The 27,253-nt window shown below is 37.0% G+C and overlaps 2 protein-coding genes and 1 long non-coding RNA gene across 10 annotated transcripts in view; 1 reads left to right on the plus strand and 2 right to left on the minus strand.

The window, feature by feature from the left end:
- Positions 1-472: 472 nt before the first annotated feature.
- Positions 473-21,489, plus strand: LOC306846647 (NACHT, LRR and PYD domains-containing protein 1 homolog). 5 transcript variants are annotated; one of them, XR_013782093.1, is made up of 25 exons: positions 473-631; positions 837-892; positions 3,195-3,443; positions 3,517-3,558; positions 4,146-5,871; positions 11,141-11,224; positions 11,325-11,492; positions 11,623-11,691; positions 11,879-12,025; positions 12,119-12,277; positions 12,643-12,765; positions 13,075-13,194; positions 14,204-14,368; positions 15,287-15,343; positions 15,421-15,506; positions 15,963-15,991; positions 16,211-16,336; positions 16,599-16,643; positions 16,754-18,461; positions 18,818-18,898; positions 19,027-19,092; positions 19,564-19,830; positions 20,134-20,220; positions 20,571-20,690; positions 20,879-21,479. XR_013782093.1 is itself a non-coding variant. In XM_079380163.1 (14 exons), the coding sequence occupies exons 2-14, from the start codon at positions 868-870 to the stop codon at positions 15,309-15,311; spliced, it is 3,102 nt and encodes a 1,033-aa protein (XP_079236289.1). In that variant the 5' UTR covers positions 473-631; positions 837-867; the 3' UTR covers positions 15,312-15,450. The 5 variants fall into 5 exon arrangements, 3 of the variants coding, with proteins under 3 accessions (XP_079236289.1, XP_079236290.1, XP_079236291.1); XR_013782094.1 differs by lacking the exons at positions 15,421-15,506; positions 16,599-16,643; positions 16,754-18,461; ... (4 more) ...; positions 20,571-20,690; positions 20,879-21,479 and having other exon boundaries at positions 16,211-16,318; XM_079380163.1 differs by lacking the exons at positions 15,963-15,991; positions 16,211-16,336; positions 16,599-16,643; ... (5 more) ...; positions 20,571-20,690; positions 20,879-21,479 and having other exon boundaries at positions 15,287-15,450.
- LOC306846672 lies at positions 9,722-16,230 on the minus strand. Its single transcript, XR_013782095.1, has 3 exons — positions 15,971-16,230; positions 15,753-15,862; positions 9,722-13,164 (listed from the first exon to the last, which is right to left on the minus strand). It is a non-coding gene; the product is annotated as an uncharacterized lncRNA (long non-coding RNA).
- A 678-nt stretch (positions 21,490-22,167) lies between the features above and the next one.
- epc1b (enhancer of polycomb homolog 1 b) overlaps positions 22,168-27,253 on the minus strand; it is a 37,841-nt gene continuing 32,755 nt past the window's right edge. For all 4 annotated transcript variants that reach the window (XM_079380187.1, XM_079380186.1, XM_079380185.1 and 1 more), the window contains 4 exons: positions 26,976-27,097; positions 25,433-25,565; positions 24,992-25,331; positions 22,168-23,464 (listed from right to left, as the gene is read on the minus strand). In XM_079380187.1, coding sequence (XP_079236313.1) covers positions 23,392-23,464; positions 24,992-25,331; positions 25,433-25,565; positions 26,976-27,097 — 668 coding nt within the window. In that variant the 3' untranslated portion in view covers positions 22,168-23,391. The remainder of the gene's footprint in view (positions 23,465-24,991; positions 25,332-25,432; positions 25,566-26,975; positions 27,098-27,253) is intronic.

A 27,253-nucleotide genomic window follows, 5' to 3' on the forward strand; every position in this document is an offset into this window, starting at 1 on the left:
AAAAAAATAAATTAATTAATAAATAAATAAAGATGATGGAAGCTGCAGTCGAGTAAATGTCCATCTTTAAATATTATTTACCAATATAAAAGTTGTTCTTGCATCTAAATCTATGCAAATTAAATATTTCACAAAGACAAGTGAAACCTGAATGTGGACATTTTAGAATGATTCTAATAGGCATTTACATTTGCTTTTACTTTATTTTACTTAAAAAATATGAACTAAGGTTAAAACATATGTTGAGCATAAAACGATAAGACTAGCAGTCGAAAACATCTTGAACAAAACAGGGGTAGGTTAGAACTGGATAAGAGTATAGAACGTTAGCATACAACTTAATCCAACTAAAATATTTGTATTTATTTAGTTAGTTAATACTAAATAATAATAAGACTGGCAAGCGCGCTCTCGTGAACGCTGTCCAAACGGGTCAAAATACAGTTTCTGAAATATTTCCCGTCCTGCCTCCATATGGGTGGGGTGGAGAATTAATACTCATCCGGTTCATGCTGGAGAGCAGTGGCCCGTTAAGAGTTTTTATTTCTATTTTTCATATCTAATAAGCAGACATGTAGATAATAAGCGAATTCAAAGCGCGTTGCTTCGAAACACGTCCCTGAAAAACCAGGTGAGATTCTCTGCCGCTGTTTTCATGCACCTCCTGTATCTGTACGATTTAGTTTTGTTACTGTGTATTCAGATTGGGTTTATTATACTTAAATGCTATAAAGTGCACGTCAAAGTAATGTTTCTACTTGCCACTTCCTTTACCGCTTGTCTTTAACCATGTGTCACAAAATTAGTTTGACTTGTTTCATTTCATCTCTCTCCAGCTGGACATGCCTCAGACGCTAATGAGACACCATGACCATGCACCCAGATCCGGAGCGTAAGTGCTGTTACAAGAGCAAAAGAGTAGAGAGTCATATGCAAAATAGTCTGTGTTACACTGATTCAAAGTAAAGTGGCCCAATAATTAAAAGCATTAGGTAGCTACACTTAAAATGAATGTCATTGCAAATCACACAGGCACACTTTTCAAGCAAAACATTTCATGAAAATACAAGTAAAAGCTCTACTATAACGTTTTTGCTGATGTTTCATAATAGAGCTTTTGATGGTTTATTTTCTATCGTGGTGGTTCTCAACCATTGGGATCAGACCAGGGCTTTATCAAACTTCCAAGGGTGCCACACAGTGTCATGAAATTATAATTGTTATTGTTGTTATTATTATTTTAGCATATAACACTGTGATATATAAATATATAAAATCACAGTTTTATATCAATGGTCTCCCCATCACTGTTGCCAACTCTAGCGAGACAAATAAGCAACCGCAGCTTCAAAAACAAGCCCAATATTTTTTTGGTGATTTATTATCTTCAATATTATTTATTAACAATTATTTATAACCAATAAATGAGCCTGCAACACAAGAGAAAAACACAAGAGTTTCAAAGGGGAGCTGTAACAGCTAAAATATATAGAGGTCATTCTGTGGAAATGTCAACTTTTCTGTCCCTAGCCTTTACAGAAATATTACACTTGAAAAAACTTTGTTACAATTATTATATATTTTAAAATTAAACAATGTGTTATTTGAACAATTACACCTTCTTGAGCCATCAATGTGGCAATATTTGTTTTTAATTAATTATAAAAACTTCCAAGCACCACAAAACTGCTCGTCCCCACAGCCATGCACAGAGGCAAAGTGCTTTATTTTGAGGTCAAAAACAGGTTTTCTACCATTTAAAATAAAATAATGTATACATAACTATCAAATAAATGACATAAAAAAACTAAATGCCAAATAAATATTATATTAAATTATAATATATATTATATTAAAAAAGAAAATATAATATATAGTATTATTAAAAACTATTATAAAAGAATATTTAAAAAATAATTAAGCTGTCATTTATGTGTATTCATGAAGTCAAAGGTAATCTAATAATGTGGTCTAAGTTTAATATAAAAAAAAAGAAATACATTTTAAGACATCTTGCCATACCAGGCTAATCGAACCAAATGCATTAACTCTTAGTAGGATATGACTACTTGTTTTTTAATACAGCCCATGATAATTAATACATTACAAAAACATTGTAAAAATGAGGCTAAAAGAAAGTCATCCCACTCCTCTACATCTACTTCTATCATCGCTTGGATTACAGCGTCACACGTCTTCGTTTTGAATGTGATTTTTCTCCTATGAGGGCCGGGGCGGGACATTACGCTATGGCACTTATATTATTGCACTGGTTGGCTATTAACTTCGAGCAGACAGTGTCAATCAATGTATTGGAGAATACGGCAAACATAAATAAAGAAACGAAGTTGCTTGTCAGATTTCCCTAACAAGCAACCATATTTTTTTTAAATAAACCCAAAAACCCGCGACCAGGGAGTTTTTCATGCAACTTTACAAAAAAAGAAAAGTCGTGTATAATACATGGACTTGGCAACTGTGCTCCCCACCATTGTCAGTCCTCTGCCAGCACTTCAGCTTCGTCCCAGGATACGCCGACGAGCTTAAGATTGTTGACAACAGTTTGGTGCCAGGTGGTGTTTTCCATCCACTCGTTAAGATTTAGAACAAAAATTTGTTCCAGTTTTTGCATTTATCTGAACAAAAACAGCAAAGAGACTGGATAAAAGCATAAATCCACTGTCTGACAGCAGGTCGAACAGCAGAAATTGAGCCGTTTTCACAGTAATCTCTGTAAACAAAGAGGCTTATTTACACATTTCCCCTGCAGTGGCCGAGAGAGCTCAACGTGCTGCAACTTCAGAAAACACATGCAAATAGAAAAAGCACCAGCAAATCAAGAAAACATCTTCATCAATTTGACAGCAGCTGCTGCAAATGCTCACAACACAAACAAATAAAGAATTTTATATGCAATGCGTTTCTTTATTTGGTTGTGTTGTGAGCATTTGTAGCGCATGTGTTGTCAAATTGATGAAGTTGTTTTCTTAATTTGCAGGTGTTTTTTCTATTTGCAGCGCGTTGAGCTCTCTCAGCCACCGTGCATTTCAGCCTTAGATTTTTTTTTTTTTTTTCTAATTAAATCTTATAATTTAATTAATTTATAGCAAATCACTCTTTAATGCTTAAAACTCTGCTGTACATTGTGAATGTCTAATATGTTTTTCTTGGACTAATCTGTTTTGCTCCACCAGGTGCTTGGTTTGTGGATGCCCATTGGGCAACACTTGTCCAGAGAGTAAAAATGGTGATGCCGATAGTGGATGAGCTGCGGTCAGGTGGCATGATGGAGTGGGAGCCATACTGTAAGATCAGAGAAGCAAATACTAACCAGGAGAAAATGAGAGAGCTTTATGAAGTGCTACACTCTGGTGGAGACAAGGTCAAATCTGCCTTTTATTCTAGACTGGAAAAGCATGAGCCATGTCTGTTTAGAGCCTTGGGTAAGAGCACACTCATTCTGGCCTATACCACATGCATGTGAACTTTGTACTGTTAATATGTGTACCTTTACAGGTAGCATTGCACAAACTGCAGAAGCTCTCATAGAAAGCTTAAGTAAGTATATAATTTTAACTATGCATCTTGATTACTTAATTTGTTCAATTAAGTTTCATTTGACTAATTCTTAGGATGCACACATATTTAAATAAAAATAAAAAAGTAAAATTTGTAACCGTAGTTCACACAAAAATTAAAATTCCATCATCATTTACTTATCCTCATGTCATTCCAATTTTGTATTTTGGCCCTACATCTTTTGTATGCATTTTAGAGCTTCAGATGGAAGGATTGGGAGTGAATATTGACCTATATTTTGGTCTGTACCTCACATAAAGCTATTGTATAACTTCAAAAGACTTGGAATTTGATGCAAGTTGCCCAGACCACTTTATGAAACATTTCCCGTCATTTTGGGGCTTAACAGCCCCAGTCCCCAATCTACAGTCACTTTTATTATGGAAAAGAGTTGCAAAAACAAGATGAGGGTTAGTAAATTATGACAATTTTTATTTTTAGATGAATTTTACCTTTAAAGTGAAGTTAAAGATGCTTTAGTGGCTACATTTTCTGCTATACAATAATGCTTACAAGCAGATATGTCTGTTTTCCACTAATGAGCTTAACAAATAAATTATGCACAGACAAATATAAGAAGTGGATCCAGAGGGAATATGAATATGTGACTGAGTATAACTCTCTACCTGGTGAATATGTGCTTCTGTCTGAGCGCTACACACAACCTCTGATCATCATGAGACACAGAGAAAAGAGAGAGCGAGAAGAAGAGATGTGCTCTGTTGGAGGGAGTTTCCAGCAGCTCCTCATCTCCAGGAATAATGTGGACAAAGATAGCTCCATCCTGGATGCGCTTTTCAGTGTCGATAATAAGGGAATCAGTCCTTGTTCTGTCATTCTCCAAGGAAACTCCGGGAATGGCAAATCCTTCACCACTCAGAAGATCATGCTGGATTGGGCATCTGGAAACCTTCACAGAGAGGAATTTGATTGTCTGTTTCACTTGAAATGCAAAGAACTGAACCACATATCTGGAGAGCAAAGCTTAGCAGAGCTTTTGAGTCACAACACAAATTTAACATCAGACCAGATCTCACAGATCCTGCAGAGGTCACCGGAGAAAGTTCTCATTCTCATTGATGGATTCGATGAGCTCAAGTTTTCTTACAGTGACACCTCGAATATGCCCAAACTCAACCATGTTTCTGAAAAAGCTCCACCTGAGGCTTCTCTGAAGGCCTTGTTGAGGGGCCACATCTTGTCTGAGTCCTTCCTGCTGGTCACCACCAGATCTACAGCTACAGAAACCCTGGGCGGTCTGCTCAAGCACCCTCAGTGTTTCACCGAGATTATTGGATTCTCCGAGAAAGAGGTGGAGGAGTACTTCCAGAGGTTCTTTCAGAATGAAGAACTCTTCAGAAAAGCTTTTGAGTGCGTAAAGGCAAATGAAACCCTCATCACCGCCTGCTCCATCCCTGTCATCTGCTGGATCATCTGCACGGTAATGCGAGAGAGGTTCAGTGATGGTGCAGATGTAACAAGTGGACTAGAAACCACCACCTCCATCTACGTTGACTTTGTGTCCACTCTACTGAAGTATCACTGCCAGGGTTTGAATCAGTCCGTCCCAATCCTGCTGAGTAGTCTGGGTCAGCTGGCAGAGAGAGGGATGCTGGAAAAACAAGTGCTGTTTGAAGAGAAAAGCATGCATGAAACGGTTTCAAACCCTGCTGACAGTCCGTTCCTGTGCAGGTTCCTCTTTAAAAGAAGGATCCGTCAGGAGACGATGTTCAGTTTCATGCATCTGAGCTTTCAGGAGTTCTTCACCGCTCTGTACTTCATCTCACTTGCTGAAAGAGACTTTCTAGATAAACTAACAGAGCGGTTCCACTCTCAAACGCAAAGCTATCTTGCTCTATATTTGGATGAGAAGTTTCCATTGAAGTATGGATGCCCTGAACCTCATTTCCTGCCTGTGATTCAATTTCTCTGTGGTCTCTCCCATAAAGAAGTGAGCAGCTCACTCAAAGAGATGCACAATCTGTCTGTCCCTTCCTTTGTACAGGCACAGTTGGAAGAATGGATCCTCCATGTTAGCTCATGTAGAGATTACAATTTCTTGCCCTTCATTCTCCACTGTCTCTATGAGCTCCACGAGAAGGCGTTTGTGCAGAAAGCTATGGAAGCTTGGCAGGAGCTAGACATGTCCTGGGATCCACTGAGCAGGACGGACTGCTGGGCGTTGTTGTACTGTCTGGACTGCTGTCCTCACTTCAGAAACCTGAAGCTCAACTTTGCGGCTGAGGAGCTGAAGATGCTTCAACCTGTGCTGTGTAGGACCCCAGAACTTGAGTGAGTCTGCAAATCTAGTGATGCAACAATACAGAACAATTATTTTTAGTTTATGGTCTCTAATATGTTGGTTGACATTAGGGTTTGGTTTGAATGAGAAACAAAAGAAATCAATATCTGATGCCATATAGAATTAACAATGTACTTCTACTACAAAAAATCGTCAGACTGTTTCTGAGTTTCAGCAACTAGTGTCAACTCATCCAGACTGTAAATTGGGGCAAAAATCAAGGCAAAGGTTCCAGCCTTAATTGTGACAAAGTTTAAAGGGATAGTTCAAAATGAAAATTCTGTCAGTAATTACTCACCCTCATGTCGTGTGTGCGTGTTGAAAACTTACACGGAAGAGAGAAGAGAAGAAATTGTTGAATAAAGTTCATAAAATTAACTTTAATAAACTTCATAAAATTAAGGTTGAACCACTGATGTCACATGAACTATTTTAACGATGTCCCTACCTTTCTGGATCTTGACCATAATTGTGTTGCTGTCTATGGAGGGTCAGAAAGCTCTCAGATATAATAAAGTTATAAATATCTTAATTTGTGTTCCGAAGATAAAAAAAAAGGGTTGAACAACATGAGTGAGTAATTAAAGGTGAGGTAAGTGATTTCTGGTAGCCAATGTTGATATTTGAAATAACCAAAACAAACGCAGCCCTACGCCAAAAGGGTCTCGCCCCTATTTTGATAGCTCCGCCCCACACATACGTACGGCAACGATTAGTTCTGTGAAACAAAGCAAAACCAATGTTACTCACCTATCAAGAAGAAACAAAGCATCCTCGGCACCTGATCGCAGGCCTTCCCACTCCTTGAGTTCTCTCCAGCACTGGAAAGCTGATACGATATTTACACGGGTCCTACTATAGAACTCATTATAATCAGTGACGCGGTCTACACTGGATGCCGCGCTGCGCCTCAACACGACGAATCCCTGACAGTAAACTGCTGCCGTGTTCTATTTTTGACATATTGACACAAATTTCAAATGATTTTCAATGGTCGCTTTGCAGAGGTGGAAAGAGTACGAAAATATTTTACTCAAGTAAAAGTACCATTACCTTAATGAAAATTTACTTAAGTACAAGTAAAAGTACCAGTATAAAAATCTACTCAAGAAAAAGTAGCTCATTTCAAATTTACTTTTAACAGTGGGAGGGATGCAACAATGGGATAGGCCAAGGGTGCCAAACTCAGCTCCTGGATGGCCACAGCCCTACGACAGTATAGATATAACCCTAATTAAATAGCTATAAAAAGCTATAGCTGGATCAGATGCGTTTAATTAGGGTTATATCTATACTAATCTAATCATTTAGGCTTATTTGAAAACTAAATGGTATGTGTGTTGGAGCAGGGTTGGAACTAAACTCTGCAGGGCTGCAGCTCTCCAGGAATTGAGTTGACCACTGGGATAGGCCTATAATTCTCAAATTAGTTGTTTGTAATTAAAGGAATCAGTTATTTAGAATAATGAGACATTTGGGCTATTACCAGGCAAATTAAATCAGTATCAACTAAATTTATCTTTGAAATGCAGAGGAAACACAGAAGCTTCATCTGAAGTGGCATTTTGACACATTTACATACTGTTTAATGCAGGACATAAATGCATTTATGCAGCAATAATGTTTTGATATATAAGACATAAAATGTTGAATACTCATTTGAAATTATATTTAAAAAAAAATCAAAAGATACTTTAAATGCGAAATTCAAACCGCCAGTAGGTGTCACCAAGTCACTGTTAATAAGTGAGTCATTGACTGAACCGAATCATTTAAACAGTGGATTCATTCAGGAACAAAACGCCGTCATTTTGCTCAGGGACGCAAAACAGTGCTGTGGCTTGTGTTTGGGATTATTTTTGTTGTCGAAATAGAGCAAAAACAGGCAATATGGTGTCTAAAACGCAAGTCTCTTAATTAATTTCTTGTTTATTGAGTTGTAAAAAAAAACTATTTGTAATCATGCTGATTTTTGGAGAAACGACACTCTTCGTGTGATATTGATTTACTATATGAAATTATATAAATATACATTTTCTGCACCTATCTCTTCAATTTTGTGATCATTTTAAATGCATTTCAACAGACTGAATCATGCAGTGAAAGAATGCACTATAAATGCGCGCGCACTAGTCTAATCTACTAGACTTCACGGCACTCTGTAGGAGTGTTTTGTTTGGTTTTTGGCTAAATACTGATCATTTCAAATCGCACATCGTTAAAACAACAATTACTGCACCACTGTCTTTTTGGCTAATTTGTGCAAAACCTTTTGCTAAACTGCCAAAGCTTCATTTTAACCACCAATGCAATGATGCAAGTATTTACCTTATGCTTGCGAAGGGGTGATGTCGAGATTTGCTGCTATAGTTTGGTCTCCCTAGGCAAACACAGCTTACATTGCATAATAGAGCATGAACATGGCCAGGAGTTCACTTCATTTACTTCGAGTTCAACTTCAGCAGAAAACGACAGGGTTTGGTTTTCAGCTGGGTCTGCACCATTAACGCCTGTCTGTCCATCTGCATCTTTCTTGTGATTTTAGCGCCAGTTTGTTCTCCTGCCCATTATATACTGCAGTAGTTTCCAGGGAGCGATTTTTATTTTTTTATTTTTACTCCGTAATTAGTGTGTTTTAAAATGTAGCGAAGTACAATGCTTCAAACAAAATATACTTAAGTAAAATTACAGATATTAAAAATTACCTTAAAAAGTTGAAGTACACAAAAAAGCTACTCAATAACGCGAGTAAATGTAATTGGTTACTTTCCACCTCTGTCGCTTTGTCGCGTCCAGTGTAGACACAGTGCCTTCTTTTGTTCCGTAGACGTTTTCCTCTTTTGTTTTTTATCCGCCATCTCAATCTCTCTGTCGTCGCTCAGCTCGGCTAATGTCCATTAGTGATGGGTCGTTCTTGAACGATTCGTTCATTTTGAACAAATCTTTAATGTGACTCGGGAAGAACGAGTCGTCTCGGGGAGTGATTCGTTCAGTCGCGCATGCGCATTATACAGCATTCTCGGGTTTGAGTCGTTCGTTCATCACATGACAGCCCCATACGCTTAACCAATGCAGCGTGAGCCGGAAAGAGAATTGATTAGGTCTTCTATCGAGTCTCGGGTTTGAGTCGTTCGTTCATCACGTGACAGCCCCATACGCTTAACCAAACGGGTGCATAGTCATTATTATTATTATTATTATTATTAGAATTATTAGTATTATTATTTACTCTTACAGTTATGTGATGCTTTTCTGGTCTCAAATTATTGCTTTTAATTTCTGTCACATGGTTCTTTTCCATAACACCATGTGGTAAAAAAGATAATAACGAGTTGGTTAAGCTCTTCTTGCACTACACATATATCTGCACAGTTTTGTTTTATTTAACTGGTTTGCACTCTATCTATTCTGCCATGTGCCTTATGCCACTTTATCTATCTCTTTTTATTTTTCTACAATGTCCTCATTTGTATATCTGTATAGTTGTATGTACATATGTTTAAACTGTATTTATCTGTATTTGAACGTCTACTGTCAGTGTCTTAAATGTTAACTGTATGCACCAAGGGTCTGAGAGTAACGCAATTTCAGTTCTCTGTATGTATGTGCTGTACATGTGGAAGAATTGACAATAAAGCAGACTTGACTTGTTATGCTTTGTTTTTATTTATTTTTTTTAGTCTAATCTTCATAAAATACAATACCTTGTTGTATTTATGTCTTTTGAGTTAACCCTTTAGATTGGACTATAGTGTTACTTACTATACTTTTGTAACATATGACACTTTAGACATTAACACTCGGTACACACTCCTGAATTGTTTTTTATTGTTTATTTTTGTGCCAGAAAAAGCTATAGCAAAGAGGATAACTATTCCAAAATGAATTTAAACTATTTAAATAAAAAATACAAGAAAATTAAAATATACTAAAGCCACAGAGCCTTAAAAAACTAAAACAAAATACTGCACAACAAGCTAGGCTTTTTTTATATAATAAAATAAATAAGCTTTAAAATAAATAAAATGAACAGACCATTTTTATTTCTAGGAAAATGCTTATTACACATATTTTGATAATTTTATGATAATTCTTAAATATGATCCAACATACAAAAAATACAGTTTTACTTTATGATAGCCTATTTGATATGTACTGATCCGGCAAGTGGTCACGTGACAAAAGAACGAACGACTCAAACCCGAGACTCGATATAGAAGAACTAATCAATTCTCTTTCCGGCTCAGGCTGCATTGGTTAAGCGTATGGGGCTGTCACGTGATGAACGAATGACTCAAACCCGAGACTCGATATAGAAGACCTAATCAATTCTCTTTCCGGCTCAGGCTGCATTGGTTAAGCGTATGGGGCTGTCACGTGATGAACGAACGACTCAAACCCGAACACTTGTCAGATAAGAGGTGGTGCGCTAATCATAGACTAAAGACCCAGGTAAACAATTAAGTAATATTTTCTGTTTCTTATAGCATAGTTTTGTATTGTTTGTAGTGTGATAAACGTTTGCATAAGTAGTAGATGTGTTTGGAAAGTAACACATAACATTTGAATTATATTTTGCTAAAATGAACGAAATGACTCGAAAAAAGATTCGTTCATTTTGCTGAACGAGACTCAAAGGTCCGAGTCGGTAAAATGATCCGAACTTCCCATCACTAATGTCCATCATGTGCACCGATGAGCGCTCTCTCCTCGCATCATGAGTAGACACGCCCCTTAGTGCTGATTGGCTACAAGTTTGTTTTGGTACTGGCCCAACTTTTCTAAAGCGTTTTTGAAAAAATGCGTACCCCACCTTTAATGACAGAATTTTTTGGGGGGTGAAATATCCCTTTAAAAAAAATTATACTTGAGATATAAAGTCACAATTTTTTTTATTTTAAGATGCGGTTTTAAAAAATGGGCAATTATGAAATGTAAACAAAATTGTCAGAGGAAAGTCACAAATTTTAAATTATGTATATGCATAACTATGAGAAATGCAGACTTCAATAGTATATCAGGGGCCTGTTTCATAAAACAAGTTTACCAAGTAAGCCAGGCTTATTTCAGTTAGTCAGACTTATTTTGAACCAAATCAACTCAAATCAATTCAGACTTAATACATCAGACTAACTGAAATAAACCTGGCTTATTTGGTAAACTTGTTTTATGAAACAGGCCACTGATTGTTTTCTAAATAAATGTTTAAAAGTTGCTAGATCGATGAGTTAAGTGATTTTGATGATATTTTGTTGTTAGGTTGACAGTGCAAAACTTTTCAGACACAGATGTCACTGATCTGCTCTCAGCTCTTGGAGAAGGAAAGCGGCTTCGAGAACTGAGGTAAAGATCTGTGACTTCTGATCGGCACAGAGCTTCTGATCATATATGTAGCTGATAAATGTCATGATATAACTGATAAGCATATAAATCTCTTTTACAGACTGAACAGCAGCTGTCTGTCAGATGAAAGTGTGCAGCATGTTCTTAATGCTCTGCACAAACAGAAGAATGTGGGTGGACTTCAGATTGCAGTGAAGAGCATCTCAGCTGACACTGCCCACATCCTCACAGACTTCCTGCAGACCAAAGCTAAATGGGAGGAGATCAGGTATCTCAAGAACATTTTTTTACATTTGCATACTTTAAGCAGCAAATTTCACTCAGCTAAGACCCTAACTCCATGCTTTTAATTTTAGATGTTTTTGTAATGACTGTTTATTATATGCTCTGGTTGACAGTTTAAGGACTGATGATGCAGAAAGTCTCTGCTCGTCTCTACGGCTCTTCAGCTTTGAAGGAAAGCTTGTGTAAGGACTTTTTTCCACACAATTCTTATTATTAATTCTTCTTATTTTTTATGAAGCACTAATAAATACAGTTACTTGACAAGTTTCACTATGCATTGTTGTGCAACGTCTTTGTAAGACCCCTGCATTCAGACTTACTGCACGAGTACACTTCAGGTATATGAGGAAATGTGTTTCTTGTTGGCAGGTTGAATGTGGTGAAATGGTGTTCAGGCCTACAGAATGAACCGTCGCTGTCAGAAATCATTCTCAAATGTCCACATTCACAGGCATCCAGTATTAATGTCAAGAGCTTCTTGCAGGCCTTCCACAGTGTAAACTGTATAACAGAAGAGTATGTTTTCAAAACCACCTCCACCTTCCTACTTCGTCATGATCTTTATGGATAGAGATTATTCTATCTGTAACTCTTTCTCTCTGTGTGTAGAAGTGCAGATTTTGACAGGCAGGTTGATGCTCTGCTGTCTCAGCTGCCATCTGTGTCTGGTTTGAGTGCGATAAATCTTTCTGTTCCCGTCCTGACGGAGGCTTGGGCTTCCAGAATCCTCTTCCTCGTAGAGTCTTGTCCTAGACTGGCTGTGATCAGGTACGAGTAATTTGCTCTGTGTTTGTCCCTTTGGTTTGTGTCTATTAGTGCATTAGTGTACTTTATAAATGGGTCATTATACAGTAAGTATTGCGATCCTTGTCCAAGAAATTCTATGAATCATAAGTAAACATAAAATAAAAAATTGCAATAGAATAAGCAATTGCCCCCTGCCATGCTTTTCACAAATTTAACAAATTAAATTTTCACATTTGTTTCACACTTTGTGACTGTAAGCTCTGAAATACCTGGAAGAATAAAAGTGAAATGCCATTTTTAAACTCTTTTTTTCACATTTTCTCAGCTGGTTTGGTGTAGAATCAAACATGTCAGCCTTATCTCACAGTAACATATCTGTTTTGTAGTTTTGATGCTGGTTCAAAGGGCTCTAAAGGTGCTGAGTGGCTCCCTGGTGTTTTAATGGAGGAGGGAATCAAGTTACTGAAAGAATCCTCCAAACGCCCCGAGTGCATTGTAAACATTAGAGGGTTTGTAATATAACTTTACATATGTGTTTATTTGTAGTCATATATTTTGTAAGTACTAAATAATCTACTAGTGGTGGGGACAGATGTAGATGAGTGCTTGATGAATGTGATATATTAAAAAACTATGCACTTTTTGTATAAAAATATGCATATTCTCTGATGATCTTTCTCATGTAGACTTCTGTGCTGTTATCTCACAAAATTATGCATCCAGCACCTTTTGTAACCCACTTTACCAAATATGAGATTCTTACATATATTTTATCTGCGTCTTTTAAAATGAAGTGTCTTCGTGTCATTTCTGTGAAGGTTCAGATGCAGTAAGTCCTCTGACCGCTGCACTCATCACACCAAGCAGATCGAGGAGCTCAGCTGCAACCAGAGAGTAACCATTGAGTTCTGTGGAGAGAAATGCACAGAAGACATAAAGTGAGTTCTGATTAGCTGAGATTAATTGAAGGTCTTGTATAATATGGCCTTTATTTGTCCTTATTATATACAAAATTCTCCAAAATACAACAGTGTAATTTTCACTCATCTTTCCCTGTTGTTCACCAGGTCTAAACTTGAGCTGCCTGATATGAACTGAAGCCATTGAACTGCTCTGTTTCTGAGTCTTTTTAGTGAAGAAATAACTCCAAGTGTTTCTTTAGAGTGGCATCTTTGTCTAGGATTCTTAAGAACATGGATATTATAACTAAGTCTTAAATAACAGATACAGTGCATAATAAATCACTGGAGGAAGAATGAAGTAGGAGCAGAACTTGTTCTGTTTCCTGATAGTTGCTTATGAAATCTTTTTGAATAAGCGGGCATTAATAATATAATTGTTGATGGTTTGAAATAAACAAACTCACTTTCACTGCCTTGATGTTGCTGTGTTTTGGTTCTGAAAAATTTAGTTTTTTTTTTTTAAGAAATTTGTTAAAATTACCTCTATTATGAGGACGTATACTACTCAAAAGACTCACTGGCCTCATACAGGTGTTGACTGAGCAGTGAACAATGTTTAACCAAAGTCATTTTGTGCTAAATAAAGGGTTTAAATCTGTCCACGATTTAAAGTAGAATGGCTGACTTCGACCCAGCAAAAAGAAGCATGAAAAGGAAAAGGTGTATTGTCAAATCTTTAACCTAGTGCTTCAATTCATTAGTATTATACAGACTTGACGTCTGTCCTCTTAACAAAACCCATCAGATCAACTGTTTTTCAACTCTGTCTAAACCATAAGTCTAAACCAGGGGTTCTCAGCTCTGGCCCTCAAGGTCCACATTCACAGGCATCCAGTATTAATGTCAAGAGCTTCTTGCAGGCCTTCCACAGTGTAAACTGTATAACAGAAGAGTATGTTTTCAAAACCACCTCCACCTTCCTACTTCGTCATGATCTTTATGGATAGAGATTATTCTATCTGTAACTCTTTCTCTCTGTGTGTAGAAGTGCAGATTTTGACAGGCAGGTTGATGCTCTGCTGTCTCAGCTGCCATCTGTGTCTGGTTTGAGTGCGATAAATCTTTCTGTTCCCGTCCTGACGGAGGCTTGGGCTTCCAGAATCCTCTTCCTCTTCCTCGTAGAGTCTTGTCCTAGACTGGCTGTGATCAGGTACGATCAACTCTGTCTAAACCATAAGTCTAAACCAGGGGTTCTCAGCTCTGGCCCTCAAGGTCCACTTTCCTGCAGAGTTTAGCTCCAACCTAGAACTAGACAACCTTTCTAGTAATCCTGAAGACGTTGATTAACTTGTTCAGGTGTTTTTGATTAGGGTTGGGGCTAAAATCTGCAGGAAAGTGGACCTCGAGGGACAGAGTTGAGAACCGCTGAAAAAATGTTTGTGGCTTTATGAGTAATTTCTGTTTAAAATATATTAACTATAAGGAATCATTTGTTTTAGTGCTTTTTATTTATTCTGAAAGGTGGAAGAGAGGAGGGTTACAGGGCCTCCAAATGTTCAGAAACTGCCTTGTTTAAGATTGCTGTATTTCCAGTTGGTTAAGAGCTTTTAGTAGATGTTTGTCACACACAGGTCTCTTTCTGACATATTTTTGTCACTGTTATGCAAATCCTGACCTCCATTATCAGCACCAGTCTGTCATTTGTCCAACCTGTTCATTCTCTGTACATTTTCTGAATTCTGCTGTTTACATTATTGTGCTAGCAAAATATATCATTTGTCAAATCAGATTTTATTTACTGAAATATAAGCATGCAATTGTATGAAGAAATTAACTATTATTTCTGGTATTAAGAGTTTGCCTCTTTCACTTCTATTAGAATTTGATTTGTGTATATTCTGCAAATATGCAATACATAAAATGACTATCTATGGTCTGTATTTATGTTCAGGTCCATGTAATGTTTTATTTTATTTTTATTTATTTATTGCATTTTACTATATAGAGTAGGGTGGGGGAGTTACTGTAAAGTTCTAAAATTGAATTAGAAAAAAAGTGGTCATTTCTACTTAAATTATACTAAACTATTATTAATCATATTTGTTTTTTTATTTATTTATTTTGTCAGATGGTGGAGGAGAGGAGGGGTTTAGAACTGACGATGTTTAGGATTGCTGTATTTCAGGTTGGTCAAGAGATTTGACTAGATGTTTGTCACAGAGTTCTCTTTCTGACATTTGTTCCATATATCACTGTTTAAAGAATCTTGAACCTGCATGTTCACTGAAGAACCAGTCTGTCGTCTATGCAACCTGTGTCATTCTCACTTTCTTCTTCGTGAAAATAAGGTGATACTGCGAAACTTAAAACACTATGCTGTATACAAGTTTAACTTTAATCAATACATTAGTCTCTGTGTGTATTTATCTATGTATTTATTTTATTTTTTGCAGAGAATGAATTGAAATGGACTCTTGACAGTAGCCTATGTCATCAGTTAAAACTATAGAACTTGTGATAATCTTACGTTTTCTTTTTATTCTGTAATGTAGACTAAAAATAGTTAAAGTAAAAATCTTTCACTGTTACTCAACTGTAAAGTTTGTATACGGAAGTGATTGATATTTCAGACGCCTTTCAAACCTGCACGATCGCGGAAGCATCTTTGTCTTCTACTTCAACAAGCGCCATTCTTGCTTTCTTCCTGGGGAAAATAACGTTACAAAACTTAAGCTAAACACTTATTCTGCAGTGGACAGACTAACACAATGTGTGCGTGTTTGTGTTTGTTTCTATTCTTGCAGAAAATTACCTGAAATGGACCCTTCATTCAGTATGTAAAACTAGGCATTTTCTCTCATGACATGATTTAGTCCCTCGAGACTAAAGAACGTAAACTTTAAAGTTTATTTATTTTTATTCTGTAAAATAAAAGTACTTTTAAGTTCAAGCTTGCGTCAGATCTTTCTCTAATCCTTAGCTCTGTTCAAAGCTTGTACTACTGTCCTGAATAAGTGCTTATTTCGTTGATGATATTTCTCTTGTCATGTAGGCGGTCTCAGATCTGGCTCTGGGCCAAAGGTCAGCGCTGCAGCTCAGAGTGGAAGTAATATTATAGCTCCTGTACTCACTAACAATACAATAACAGGCAATATCCACGTCCTATATAATGCACCTGGTAAGTAAAAAATGTTTTGTACTTCATAGGTGCTGAAAATATTTTGGATAATGTTTCTGATCATTTCTTAAAATATTTGTTGATTTCTGTTTTTTTTTGTGTATCAAGTCATGTGCTAAAATGTGCGCACTGTTGGTTTAGTAAAAAAGATAGGTGTATCAAATATGTACTAATAAAGTTATATTAATGCCATATATGTTCTAAATCTAGCTGTTAACGTCTCATTTATAATTAATTGATATTCAGTCTCTAATTTCTGCAGGTTTTACTTTTGATCGGCCACACTCTGATACAACACAAACGTCAGGTAATAGATAAGTCTGATATGTGTTGAATATTTTTCCTTCTACCTATTAATTTAAAAACAATTAATTAAAGGCACTTACCGTCTGAATATTGGTTGTTTTATTTCTGAAGCAACAACATCATTGATTTTCAAACATAAGACACGGATCTGTAGTGAGTATCAGTATGTGACTGAGTATAACTCACTGCCTGGTGAACGAGTGCTGCTGTCTGAGCGCTACACACAACCTCTGATCCTTCAGAGACACAGAGATCAACAAGAGAGAGAAAAAGAGCTCCGCTCCAGTGGAGAGGACCTCCAGCAGGTTCTCAGCTCGAGGAGCAGTCATGAATCTTCCCATCTGATCTCTCTGTTCAACTCAGATAGCCATAGAATCAGTCCTAGTGCTGTCATACTGCAGGGAAATTCAGGGAATGGGAAGACCTTAACTGTACAGAAGATCATGATGGACTGGGCATCTGATAAACTCTGGAAAGAGAGGTTTGATATCGTGTTCCACTTAAAGTGTAAAGAAATAAACCGCATTCCTGGCAGAAAGAGTTTGGTGGAGATCTTGAGCTACAGCTGTAGTTTAACATCAGATCAGATTTCACAGATACTACAGCAGTCACCAGAGAAGGTGCTTTTCATCATTGATGGATTTGATGAGCTGAGACTCACAGAGGATATTTATGACATGTCACCTCACACTGATCTGCTACAAAAAGCTTCACCTGAGGTCACTCTTTGTGCCCTGCTGAGAGGTCGAGTCATTCCAGAGTCCTTCCTGCTGGTCACCTCCAGATCAACAGCTACAGACACACTGAGTAAACTGCTCAAAGGACCTCAGCGTTTCACTGAGATTATGGGCTTCTCTGAGAAGGGGGTGGAGGAGTACTTCCAGAAGTTCTTTCAGGATGAGGAACTTTTCAGGAGGGCTTATACATTTGTGAAGACCAATGAAAACCTCTTCACCACCTGCTCCATCCCTGTGATCTGCTGGATCATCTGCACAACTATCAAGGAACGTTTCAGAATTGGTGCAGATGTAACAAGTGGACTGGAAACCACCACCTCCATCTATGTTGACTTTGTGTCCACTCTACTGAAGCATCACTGCCAGGGTTTGAGTCAGTCTGTCCCGAACCTGCTGAGGAGTCTGGGTCAGCTGGCAGAGAGAGGGATGCTGGAACAACAAGTCCTGTTTGATGAGAATACTGTTTATGAAACAAGTTTAGACCCTGCTGCCAATCCCTTTCTTTGCAAGTTCCTCTTTAAAAGAAAAATCTGCCTGGAGACAATGTTCAGTTTCATGCATCTCAGCTTTCAGGAGTTCTTCACCGCTCTCTACTATGTCATTCTGGATAAAGAAGAGTCCCAGAGAAAACTTACACAGCTCATTTCCATTCAGAATGGCAGTTTTATGTCGTGTCCTCCATGTTTTGCAGCTGTGGTTCAATTTGCATTTGGTCTCCTGAATAAGGATGTAAGACACACACTTGAGACATCACTCTGTCTGATTGTTCACCCAAACACACAGGCCCTTCTTAAAGAATGGATTTTAAAAGAGCTCCAAAGGGAAATTTATCATGAGAGAACACTTTTTATTCTTCACTGCCTCTATGAACTTCATGAAGAGGACTTTGTGATAAAAGCTATGAAATCCTGGAATAGGATTAATGGATATGGTGCATTATTTAGAAGAACAGACTGCTGGGCCCTGCTGTACTGCTCTCAGTGCTGCCAGTGCCTCCAGGAACTGGATCTCCTGTGTTGCAGATTAACATCTGAAAAGTTGAGGATGATTCTGCCTGCACTCCCCAAGTTTAAGAAATTAACGTAAGTGCTTTGTTATAAAACAAATCCTACATTGAAGTTTTATATTCATACCCTGTTTGTAGTCCTGTCTTGTGATACCACCACCACTGGTTGATTTATTTTTATCTGTTCAATCTATTTTCAAGTATTCCTAATGTAAAACCAAAGTCTTACAGCTGTCAAACTATCACAAAATATTAAGATTAAACTTTTCTGACATTATTAAAATTTTTCTGGGTAACAATTCACTCTGAAATGTTTAAATTAAAAATACATATTTTATACATTTTTCAATGTCATTATATTTTTATTGTTTGTTGTTGAAAGTTTAACTTGATTATTTATTATGTAGTAATGTTCTGGATTTGATTTTGAAGTTTGACTCTAGAGGATTCATCGGTCTCTGATCTTACTGAGCTGATGTGTGCTTTGACGAGAGGACAGACCCTGAACTTACAGTAATGTTTTTTTAATACCACTCACTCAGAATACATATACAGTACATTTTATGTATTTTATGCACATGTGCTATCATCCTTCTTTTGTTTTGGTTTTAGTTCATAGACATTTTATCTGTGCTTTGCAGTGTTCAAGTCTCATCAAATGCTGGGAATTTTTCTGTCCTTCTGTCAATCAGCGAAGAGCTATCCAGGTGAAGAAAAAGTTAATTGTTTTGTTTTTTGTATTTTTTCTGTTCATCAAATGGCCTCTTTCTCATGATAACTGGAATAAATATATGACACTTGGATAACCAATCATATAAACACCTCCAGTAATCATGATAGCATTGTTTTTTCTTTTAGCAATGTTCATTCAGCCTTTCTCTGGCAAATCTCTTACATTCATCTGGCATGTTTGTTATCCTCAGTCAATCTAATACCTTCAGATTATTGTTATGATATAAATAATTAAGATAAATTTGTGACTACAGCTTCTTTGATCACTAATAATATATTATAAAACAAATGGCTGCTGCCCAACAGACCATCAATTAATCATCATAAAGTTCTAAGCGAGGACTTTTGGTTTAGACACTCAACAAACAGATGGATTCTATGATATACAGTACATATGTTTCTTTAATTGATACCAATTCTTCTTTTTTTCTTCCCCTTTGGTTTAGAATCTGCATAGACTCTTTATGGCATGTTGATCCTGCAGGATCTTTGCAATCACTTGGTCTCACTTTTCCATGCTCAGAGCTCAACAACATCAACTGGACCAAACTTTTTCAGATAATTCACCAAAAAGATTCAGATGCATTAATGCTTATTCCCTGCTCTTTCTCTAAACTGAAAAAGATGGAAATAAGTGTAGACAGCCTGACCAAGAGATGGTGTGTTAGGACCCTTCAGATCATCCAGACCTGCCCCAGTCTAACAGAAGTCAAGTAGGAAAAGGATTTGAAATCACCTTCTGTTCCATGTCTGTATAAATTAGGAACTATTGTGTAGGTCATATTTTAAACGATGGACCACCCAAAAATTAAAATTCTGTCATCAATTACTCAACCTCATGTCGTTCCAAACCGGTTGACTTTATTCTGTGGAACAGAGGATATTTAACGTCTCAGAAGATATGTTCTTGCTAACAGATCCATTTAAATCATTATGAAATTGTTAAAAATGATTGTGTGAGAAGCAAAGTGTTGTGTTTCAGTTCCTAAAATCAGGATCATTTTATCTTTAACTAGGGTTGATGCTTTCTTTTTACTGGAGGAGGGAATCAAGATCTTACAGAGGTCACGCACAACACCAGCCTGTACTGTGAGAGTTCAGGGGTTTGTATTGGTGTATAATACTTCTTCCATCAGTAAATTTACTTGTATATCTTTTCTATGCAGTTTAATAGAGACTAGAGCTTTTAAGCTTCAACACAAAAACACCATGAGAGATGTCTACAGTATGTGACTTGTGCAGCATATTCCAAGTCTTCTGAAGTTACATAACATTTTGTTACAAACCCAATTGAGGAGCAATCTCTTAGTTCATTACCTGTGAATAACTACTTAAATTTTGGTCCGTTTCTCCCGCAATTGTTATTACAGTGATTATTTTCTATTAAAAGCAGATGTCAGGTTTGTTAATGACTCTGCAGTGATGCTATGCTTTGTGCTTTCTGGTTATGAAGGTTTGTTTGCCACAAACGGTCTCAAAAATGTACACATTATAAGGACCGTGAACTTCGCTGCAACCAGAAGGTGATGATTCATTTGAGTTCTCGGGGCTTTTCTATGGAGACTTTGCGGAAGTAAGTAAAAACTAAGGTTAACAAATGATTGCATAGATGACAATGAGAACTGTAAAATGATACCAGCCAGAAACACAAAAGATTTACTTTTTATGATTTAGACAAGATTTCCATTTGAACATTTTATGTTATAATAGTGTATGATGACATATTTATACATGTTTTATCTGTTTCTCTCAATTTTTAAGGCCCTTGTTTTAAAACAAAAGGTACAGCATGATAACTAGGAGAAAGCGATAAAATCAGCATCTTCACTTTAGAGCTGTGGATGGAGAAGACGACATCACCCAAATGTATATAAAATACAGTTAGATGTTGTATTGTAATAGTTGTCAAGTCAATTTATATAACTCTTTTCACAATACATATGGTTTCAAATCAGCTTTACAGTGTTTCATGATATTGATGCTTAATGTTTTGGAAGTTTAGAGTTGGGTGATTGTATAGTTAACATTTGATGATGCAAACAATCAAGCAGTTGAGATTTGCCAAAAAATTTATATTGTGACTATATGAGTGTTCTGTTTGTATGCAGAAAAAAATTGGATATACTTGTATTTTTAAGTTGTGGTTATTAGCTTAATTATTTTGCGATGCAAAGGATTCATTTGACAGTTGATAATGGAGAAGAAAAGCCTTGGGAGAAACCAGGCTTCACCAGCAGGCCAGTTCTCCTCTGGATATACATTCAAAATATAGCATCAGTAATTATGTAGATTTGATTTAGCTGTAGTGGCATGTTATCACTGATTTAATTTTGCAATAATGTAACGAATAAAACATGAAAGCAAATTCTCTGTAGATGTTTATTAATTTGCTTTACTTCAAGGAACAACTTACCCAAAAAAATGAAAATTGACTTTATATTGTTCCAAACCTGGATGACTTTCTGCCGTGAATCACAAATAATGTTTTTTTTTTTTTTTTTTTAATGTCCTGGCCACTGTTTTGCATATAAATGGAAGAGGGTAGGAGCTATTAAGCTCCAAAATGACAAAAGTACAAAAAATGTGTCAATATGACTGCCATTATTTAAATCTTCTGAAGATATATGACCGCATAGTTCAAGCAACAAACCAAAATGAAAGTTCATGTCATATCAAACAGAGCTAGAGCAGAGGACAAGAGAAAAATGTTTAATTTAAGAATGGTCAGTTTGTGTGTGTGTGTTTGATCTTTTCAATAATCAGGTGATCAGGTTCACAATGAACAATTCATTCATGGATCACCGAATTCACCAACATACATTCTAATATCTGGACAAGATTACTTTAAATTTAACCTGAGAAAGAAATAGAACCTATTGACTAGATCCAACCCACTAAAAATATTGAAGGAATCTTAAAAAATAAAAATTCTTTGAAATTTAAGAACAAAGTGCCACAGCTTCATGAGTTCAATTCTGCATGAAACTGCAGGGGTGATGTAGAGAAAAAGCTGTATTTGTTCAAAGAATATTAGAGAAATGACACAGAAAGAAGTTGTGCTGGTCAAACACTTAATGCCCTGGGTTTATTAAACATTTTTTGTTATATTTGTCAAGTTTTTTTATTTTTATTATTCATTCTTCCAGGTGGGACTAAAAAAAAACACCTCAAAGATAGATGATGCCATTGGAACGGGCATTCAGATTGTGGTACATACAACAACTACGAGTAGCCTTGTGAGGTACCGTCCTCTTCACAGAAGAGAGCTCATGCTGGCCCCACAGGACGGGTGCCACCATGAAGTCTTACAGGAAACAAAACTTCCCTTTTTTGTTCGTGTTCTTTGTTTTCATATAAAGTGGAATGATGATGATGAAACATACTGAGATGTCACTCTAGTCCTCTCCCTTATGAACTACTGTTACACACAAATAACAGACTCGCTCCTTCACACAGGGGACGTACAATCAGTCATCAAAAACAAAAGGTAATAAAAATAAACCAATTTAAGTTTCACAAACCCCAAATGAAAAAGGGGCTCTCAGATTCCAGAAGAAAAAAAAACTCATACAAAAAGCAGCATTGATTTAAAAAAAAATAAAAAAAGATAGTGCTTGAGTGGAGTGGGAGCAGCCACACGAGTGAGAGAGAGAGAGAGAGAGAGAGTGTGAGAGTGAGAGAGCGAGATGAACCCCTGCTGCTTTTTTCCAACAAGAGATGTTCACATACAACTGCTTTAGCTACATACACACACGGTCTCACACACTGCACAGAAACCCAGGAGGTTACAGTGTATTCAAAAAAAATTAAGAATTTAAGGGGGAGGGAACTGTAAACACCTCACAATAAATAGATAAAACAGCAGGTTTTGCACCATGCATGTGACACATACATTCAGATACAGTCTCAAACACTGGAACATTCACAATCTCCGACACACACGCACAAACTGCACACACACTACGAAAACCGCAGTTTTTTTCTGATTTTTTTCCCAAGTGCAAAACATCACAAATGAACAATTTCTGTATTCAAGTAATGTTATATACAAGGGGGTGTATTACAAATATGTATGTACATAGAATATTTTCCATATTTCATAATTTACAGATGTTGATATCTTAACAGTAACAAAATTTTGGAAAAAGACAAAAAAGATGAGCATTGCAATTAAGTCCCAACGGCTGCCACGGAAACAGCGTCGCTACGATGCATAGCACCTAAAGGAGACGCCTCGATTGAGAGGAGGTGTGCGAGCGCTTGAGGGGGCGGGGCTACGTCACCTCCATGGCAACTGTGTTGTCTGTTAGACTGTTTAACGGAGGTTTGTCTTGATCGTGATTTTCCCTGCAAGACAAATTTAATACAAAAAACTTATTAGGGACACGTCATATTCAATCTGTTACTTTTGTCTGGTAAATCACCAGTGAACAAAATCTGAAAAATCTAACTCTAAAAATCGTAAGAAGGTGTATTGGTTGACAGAGAATATTAAACAGACCAAAACAAATTTGTGCATGCTGTTCAAAAAAATAAAATAAAAAATTATTATGATTTAAAATGCATTAGAAACAAAATAAAAGCTCATGTTTGCTGTGATTGTTTATTCAGGATGGCACAATTTGAACAAATTCTGATTAAATCAATATGATAAAATAATTACTACAACTACTAGTACATACAAATTGCTGCAATATTGTAATTTCACAAAAGAGAACAAAATACAGTACAACTGAAGAATTCAGATGCAAAATCTAAGTGCCATCTGAAATGTTTTTTTTTAAATGAGCATTTTTATCAGGCTCTGGTACGGTTCGCAGGTGTGCAACCAAGGTCGGAAGACAGCGTTCGCATCATCCAAACGAAGCAAACTCTGATGTCAATCGAACCCGGGTGCACACCAAAAGTGCTAGTGTGAAAGCACCCTTAATTTTTTTATTTAATAGGGATGTAATGATTCACTCAACTCACGATTCAATACACAATTTTATTTTTATTTTTTTACAAAATGAGATTTTAGACAATATAAGTTAAAGTGTCCTTTTATTATTGCTTGGACAAAATGCAGCAAGTTTTTTTGTGAAATCGAAATATAACACTATAATAATGTGCTAATATAGCACATGCATATTATTGCTCTTTTGTTGGTTATGATTGCTTCTATTCTCCTCATTTGTAAGTCGCTTTGGATAAAAGCCTCTGCTAAATAGAATGTAAATAGGATGTATGTAAATAAATAAAACTAAATTGAAATTTTAAAACAAGCTCCAAATCAACTAAGTAACTCAAATAAAAGAAATCTCTTCATATAAACAAAATAAGGCTTTGTCTGTGCTCTATTTAAAATTTGATGCAACCACTGCATTTTAATGATGATCCAAACAAAGATGCTGCATACATGCAACGTGAGCAGTTTATAATATAAATTAGATAGTATAATTTCGAAATTTGAAGCAAAAACCGAATGGTCTGACTTCAGTTTTGTGAAACTGCTGTATACATAAAATATCTGCATGAAATGAAACAGCAGACGAGCTGAATGAGATGCAGATTCACTCTCTGCCAGCAGGTGGTGCTTTAAGCATTTCCTTGGTTTCTGCTGTAAACAAAGCAGCGCTGCACTAAGAACTTTAATATGCATTACACAGACGCAAGATGAAAAGAAAAAAATACCATCTAAACTTTTCTAAAAACAGTAAGTTCCCCTCAGACATACATTCATATAAACTCCTAGCCCTAATCGAATCATGATTTGTTTAGCATCGCCACCGATTTGAATCGTCACTTATATGAATAAATTTTCAACCGGCTCGCGGTTGTTACATCCCTACTATTTAACCAAAAATATTCTTTTGACCCCACATAGGTACTCACCTGGGCCCCATGTCGAGGGTAGTTGACCCTGCGGTGACCTTTGGGATGGGTCTGTTGGCATTGGCAGCGAGTTTTAGGGCAGAGGCGGGAACAGTGAGCTGACGCTGCAGCTGCCGCACGCTCAAGGTGCCTGCTGGTGAGGGGACGCTCACTCTCACTGCCCCGCCCATCAGCGCTTGACCAGGGGCGGGGCCAGCTGTGCCGACGTGGTGATTGGCCGAGGAAGTTCCGTTGTTAGTGGTGGCGGCAGCAGGGGAGGGGGATGAGGTGGAGGTAGGGCCGGCAGACGGAAGGATGGACGACACTGCAGAGCTTGTGTGATGTAAGCCCTTATAGACACCTGCAGAGTCAAACGATGGAAGCTCATGAGAACAGAATTCATTGGCTGATGAGAGAGACAGACATGTAAACGGTGAAAGCGTTTAGTTTAGAAAGATCAACCTGAGGCTGAGACGACTCCATTGACACCAACTCCCTCCTCTTTACTCTTGAGCGCCATCAGCTGGTCAGGAGTCACTAGTGCAGAGGCAGCAAACTGAGCACTGGCAGCGTCTATTGTCTTTGACACCAAACTCTGAGGTAGAAAAAAACACATTATGAAGTTATACAACTGTACAAAAGAGCTCAGTAAAACGAAATCTGTTCAGTTGTTCAGATTACATTCATCTTGAAAACAGCTTTTTCATTAATTTCAAGGATCCTGTGTGATCAAAACAGCAGAGGTTGTGCTACATTACGGGTATTGTCAAAGGTGTGCCGTCACATAAACATGATGCCAACACACCTTGACCTTGTTATTGCTTTTATACAATTGCATTTATAATCAATAATATATAATTTTCATGTATTTTTTTTTTTTAATAATTCTCCTTTGTTCATCTTTAAATGTAACATCTGAAAACACATTACACACATCTATAAAGCAAGCACATATAGATCCTTTTAAAATTTCTAGGGTGAACTACCATATTGGTGAATGGAACAAAATCACAACAAAGGTACATTTTGTATTTGGCTGTGTCCGAACGCCTAGGCAGCTGATTTGCTGCCTCGCTGCCTTATGAGGCAATGACTTTGCAGGCAGCATTTTTGCACGGAGGCACCTCATGAAACGGATTTCGGACAGGCTTCTGAAATGTTTAATGAGCTACAACAAAATACAACGAGTTTTGATGATAATTAAACAAATATTTAATTACCACAGTACTGATTTCTCACCAGAAATGACATCAAAAGTGCAAAAAGTTAGTCCGAAATATACATTTATACACAAACTGACCACCAAACTTTCAGATGCCATCTTTTTTTGTTTTTAGCTCTACTGTCACGAAATGGAACGCATAGGATTGTGGGATATAAAATACAGCCAAGGATACAGCTATGCTGCCTTTAAACAGGAAGTGAAGCAGAATTTGTATTCAGAAGTGCCTTGATGCCTTCCTGCCTTGAAATGCTGCCTCTGAAGGAAGCATTTTAGAGCTTTTGGACACAGCCTTTGTATTTGTCATAATAGTTAAGAGTGTTTAGCATTTCCAAGACTTTCCAAAAGAGAAAAAAACCTGTGAAAGAGTCCGATCACGTGCCAAAAAGAGCAAGATGTCAATAGCAGCATCAACTTAATGCCAAGCTAACAAAACACAATGTATATAGTGACATAAATGTGCATTAATAAAAATAAATAAAACTCGAATGTGACATTTCCACATTACCATTATAAATCTAGCTGTGAAAAGGGTCTATAAAAGTTTTTCTATGAAAGTGTCGTTGCCATGCAAAATGTGTCCTCAGACAATGGAAGACTCGTGAATATTAACCAAAATAAGTCTTAAAACATTGTCTTATGGAGTATTTTAAAACAGGACAATCTTTCAACTGAAATTAGAAAGAACATCAAATTCTTGCTCACGTCAATGTACATAAGCAAGGCACTAGGAAAGATGCCAGGTTTAATGGACACTGGAGATCTATGTCACAGAAAGCTCACCTGGGGGTTGTTAGTGATGGCTGTGCTGCCAGCCTGCTGCTGTAGCTGAACTTGTTCAAGCTGCTGCTTCTGCATCAGTGCCAGGTGCTCCTGGTGTTGCTGGTACTGCTCAGTGGTGAAAGCTGCCGGAGCACATGTACAGAGAAAAGATCAGGACGTGACAAAAACTGATGTTACTGCTCATGTCAAGATTCACAATCATCACATTATGCTAACAAAATTTATTCTAACATTTTCATAGAGGTACTCTGGTAGTCTTTTCTGAGTCAGAGGTGTTT

This window comes from Barbus barbus (genome assembly GCF_936440315.1).
Source record: "Barbus barbus genome assembly, chromosome: 26".
Taxonomy (NCBI): Eukaryota; Metazoa; Chordata; class Actinopteri; order Cypriniformes; family Cyprinidae; genus Barbus; species Barbus barbus.

What these genes read in the sequence shown, in the direction of transcription:
- LOC306846647 (XM_079380163.1), top strand. Translation starts at nt 868, where the DNA reads ATGACCATGCACCCAGATCCGGAGC. An exon ending in CCTAGACTGGCTGTGATCAG is followed by an intron (nt 12,278 to 12,642) that starts GTACGAGTAATT and finishes TCTGTTTTGTAG; the next exon opens with TTTTGATGCTGGTTCAAAGG. An exon ending in CCTAGACTGGCTGTGATCAG is followed by an intron (nt 14,369 to 15,286) that starts GTACGATCAACT and finishes TTATTTTGTCAG; the next exon opens with ATGGTGGAGGAGAGGAGGGG.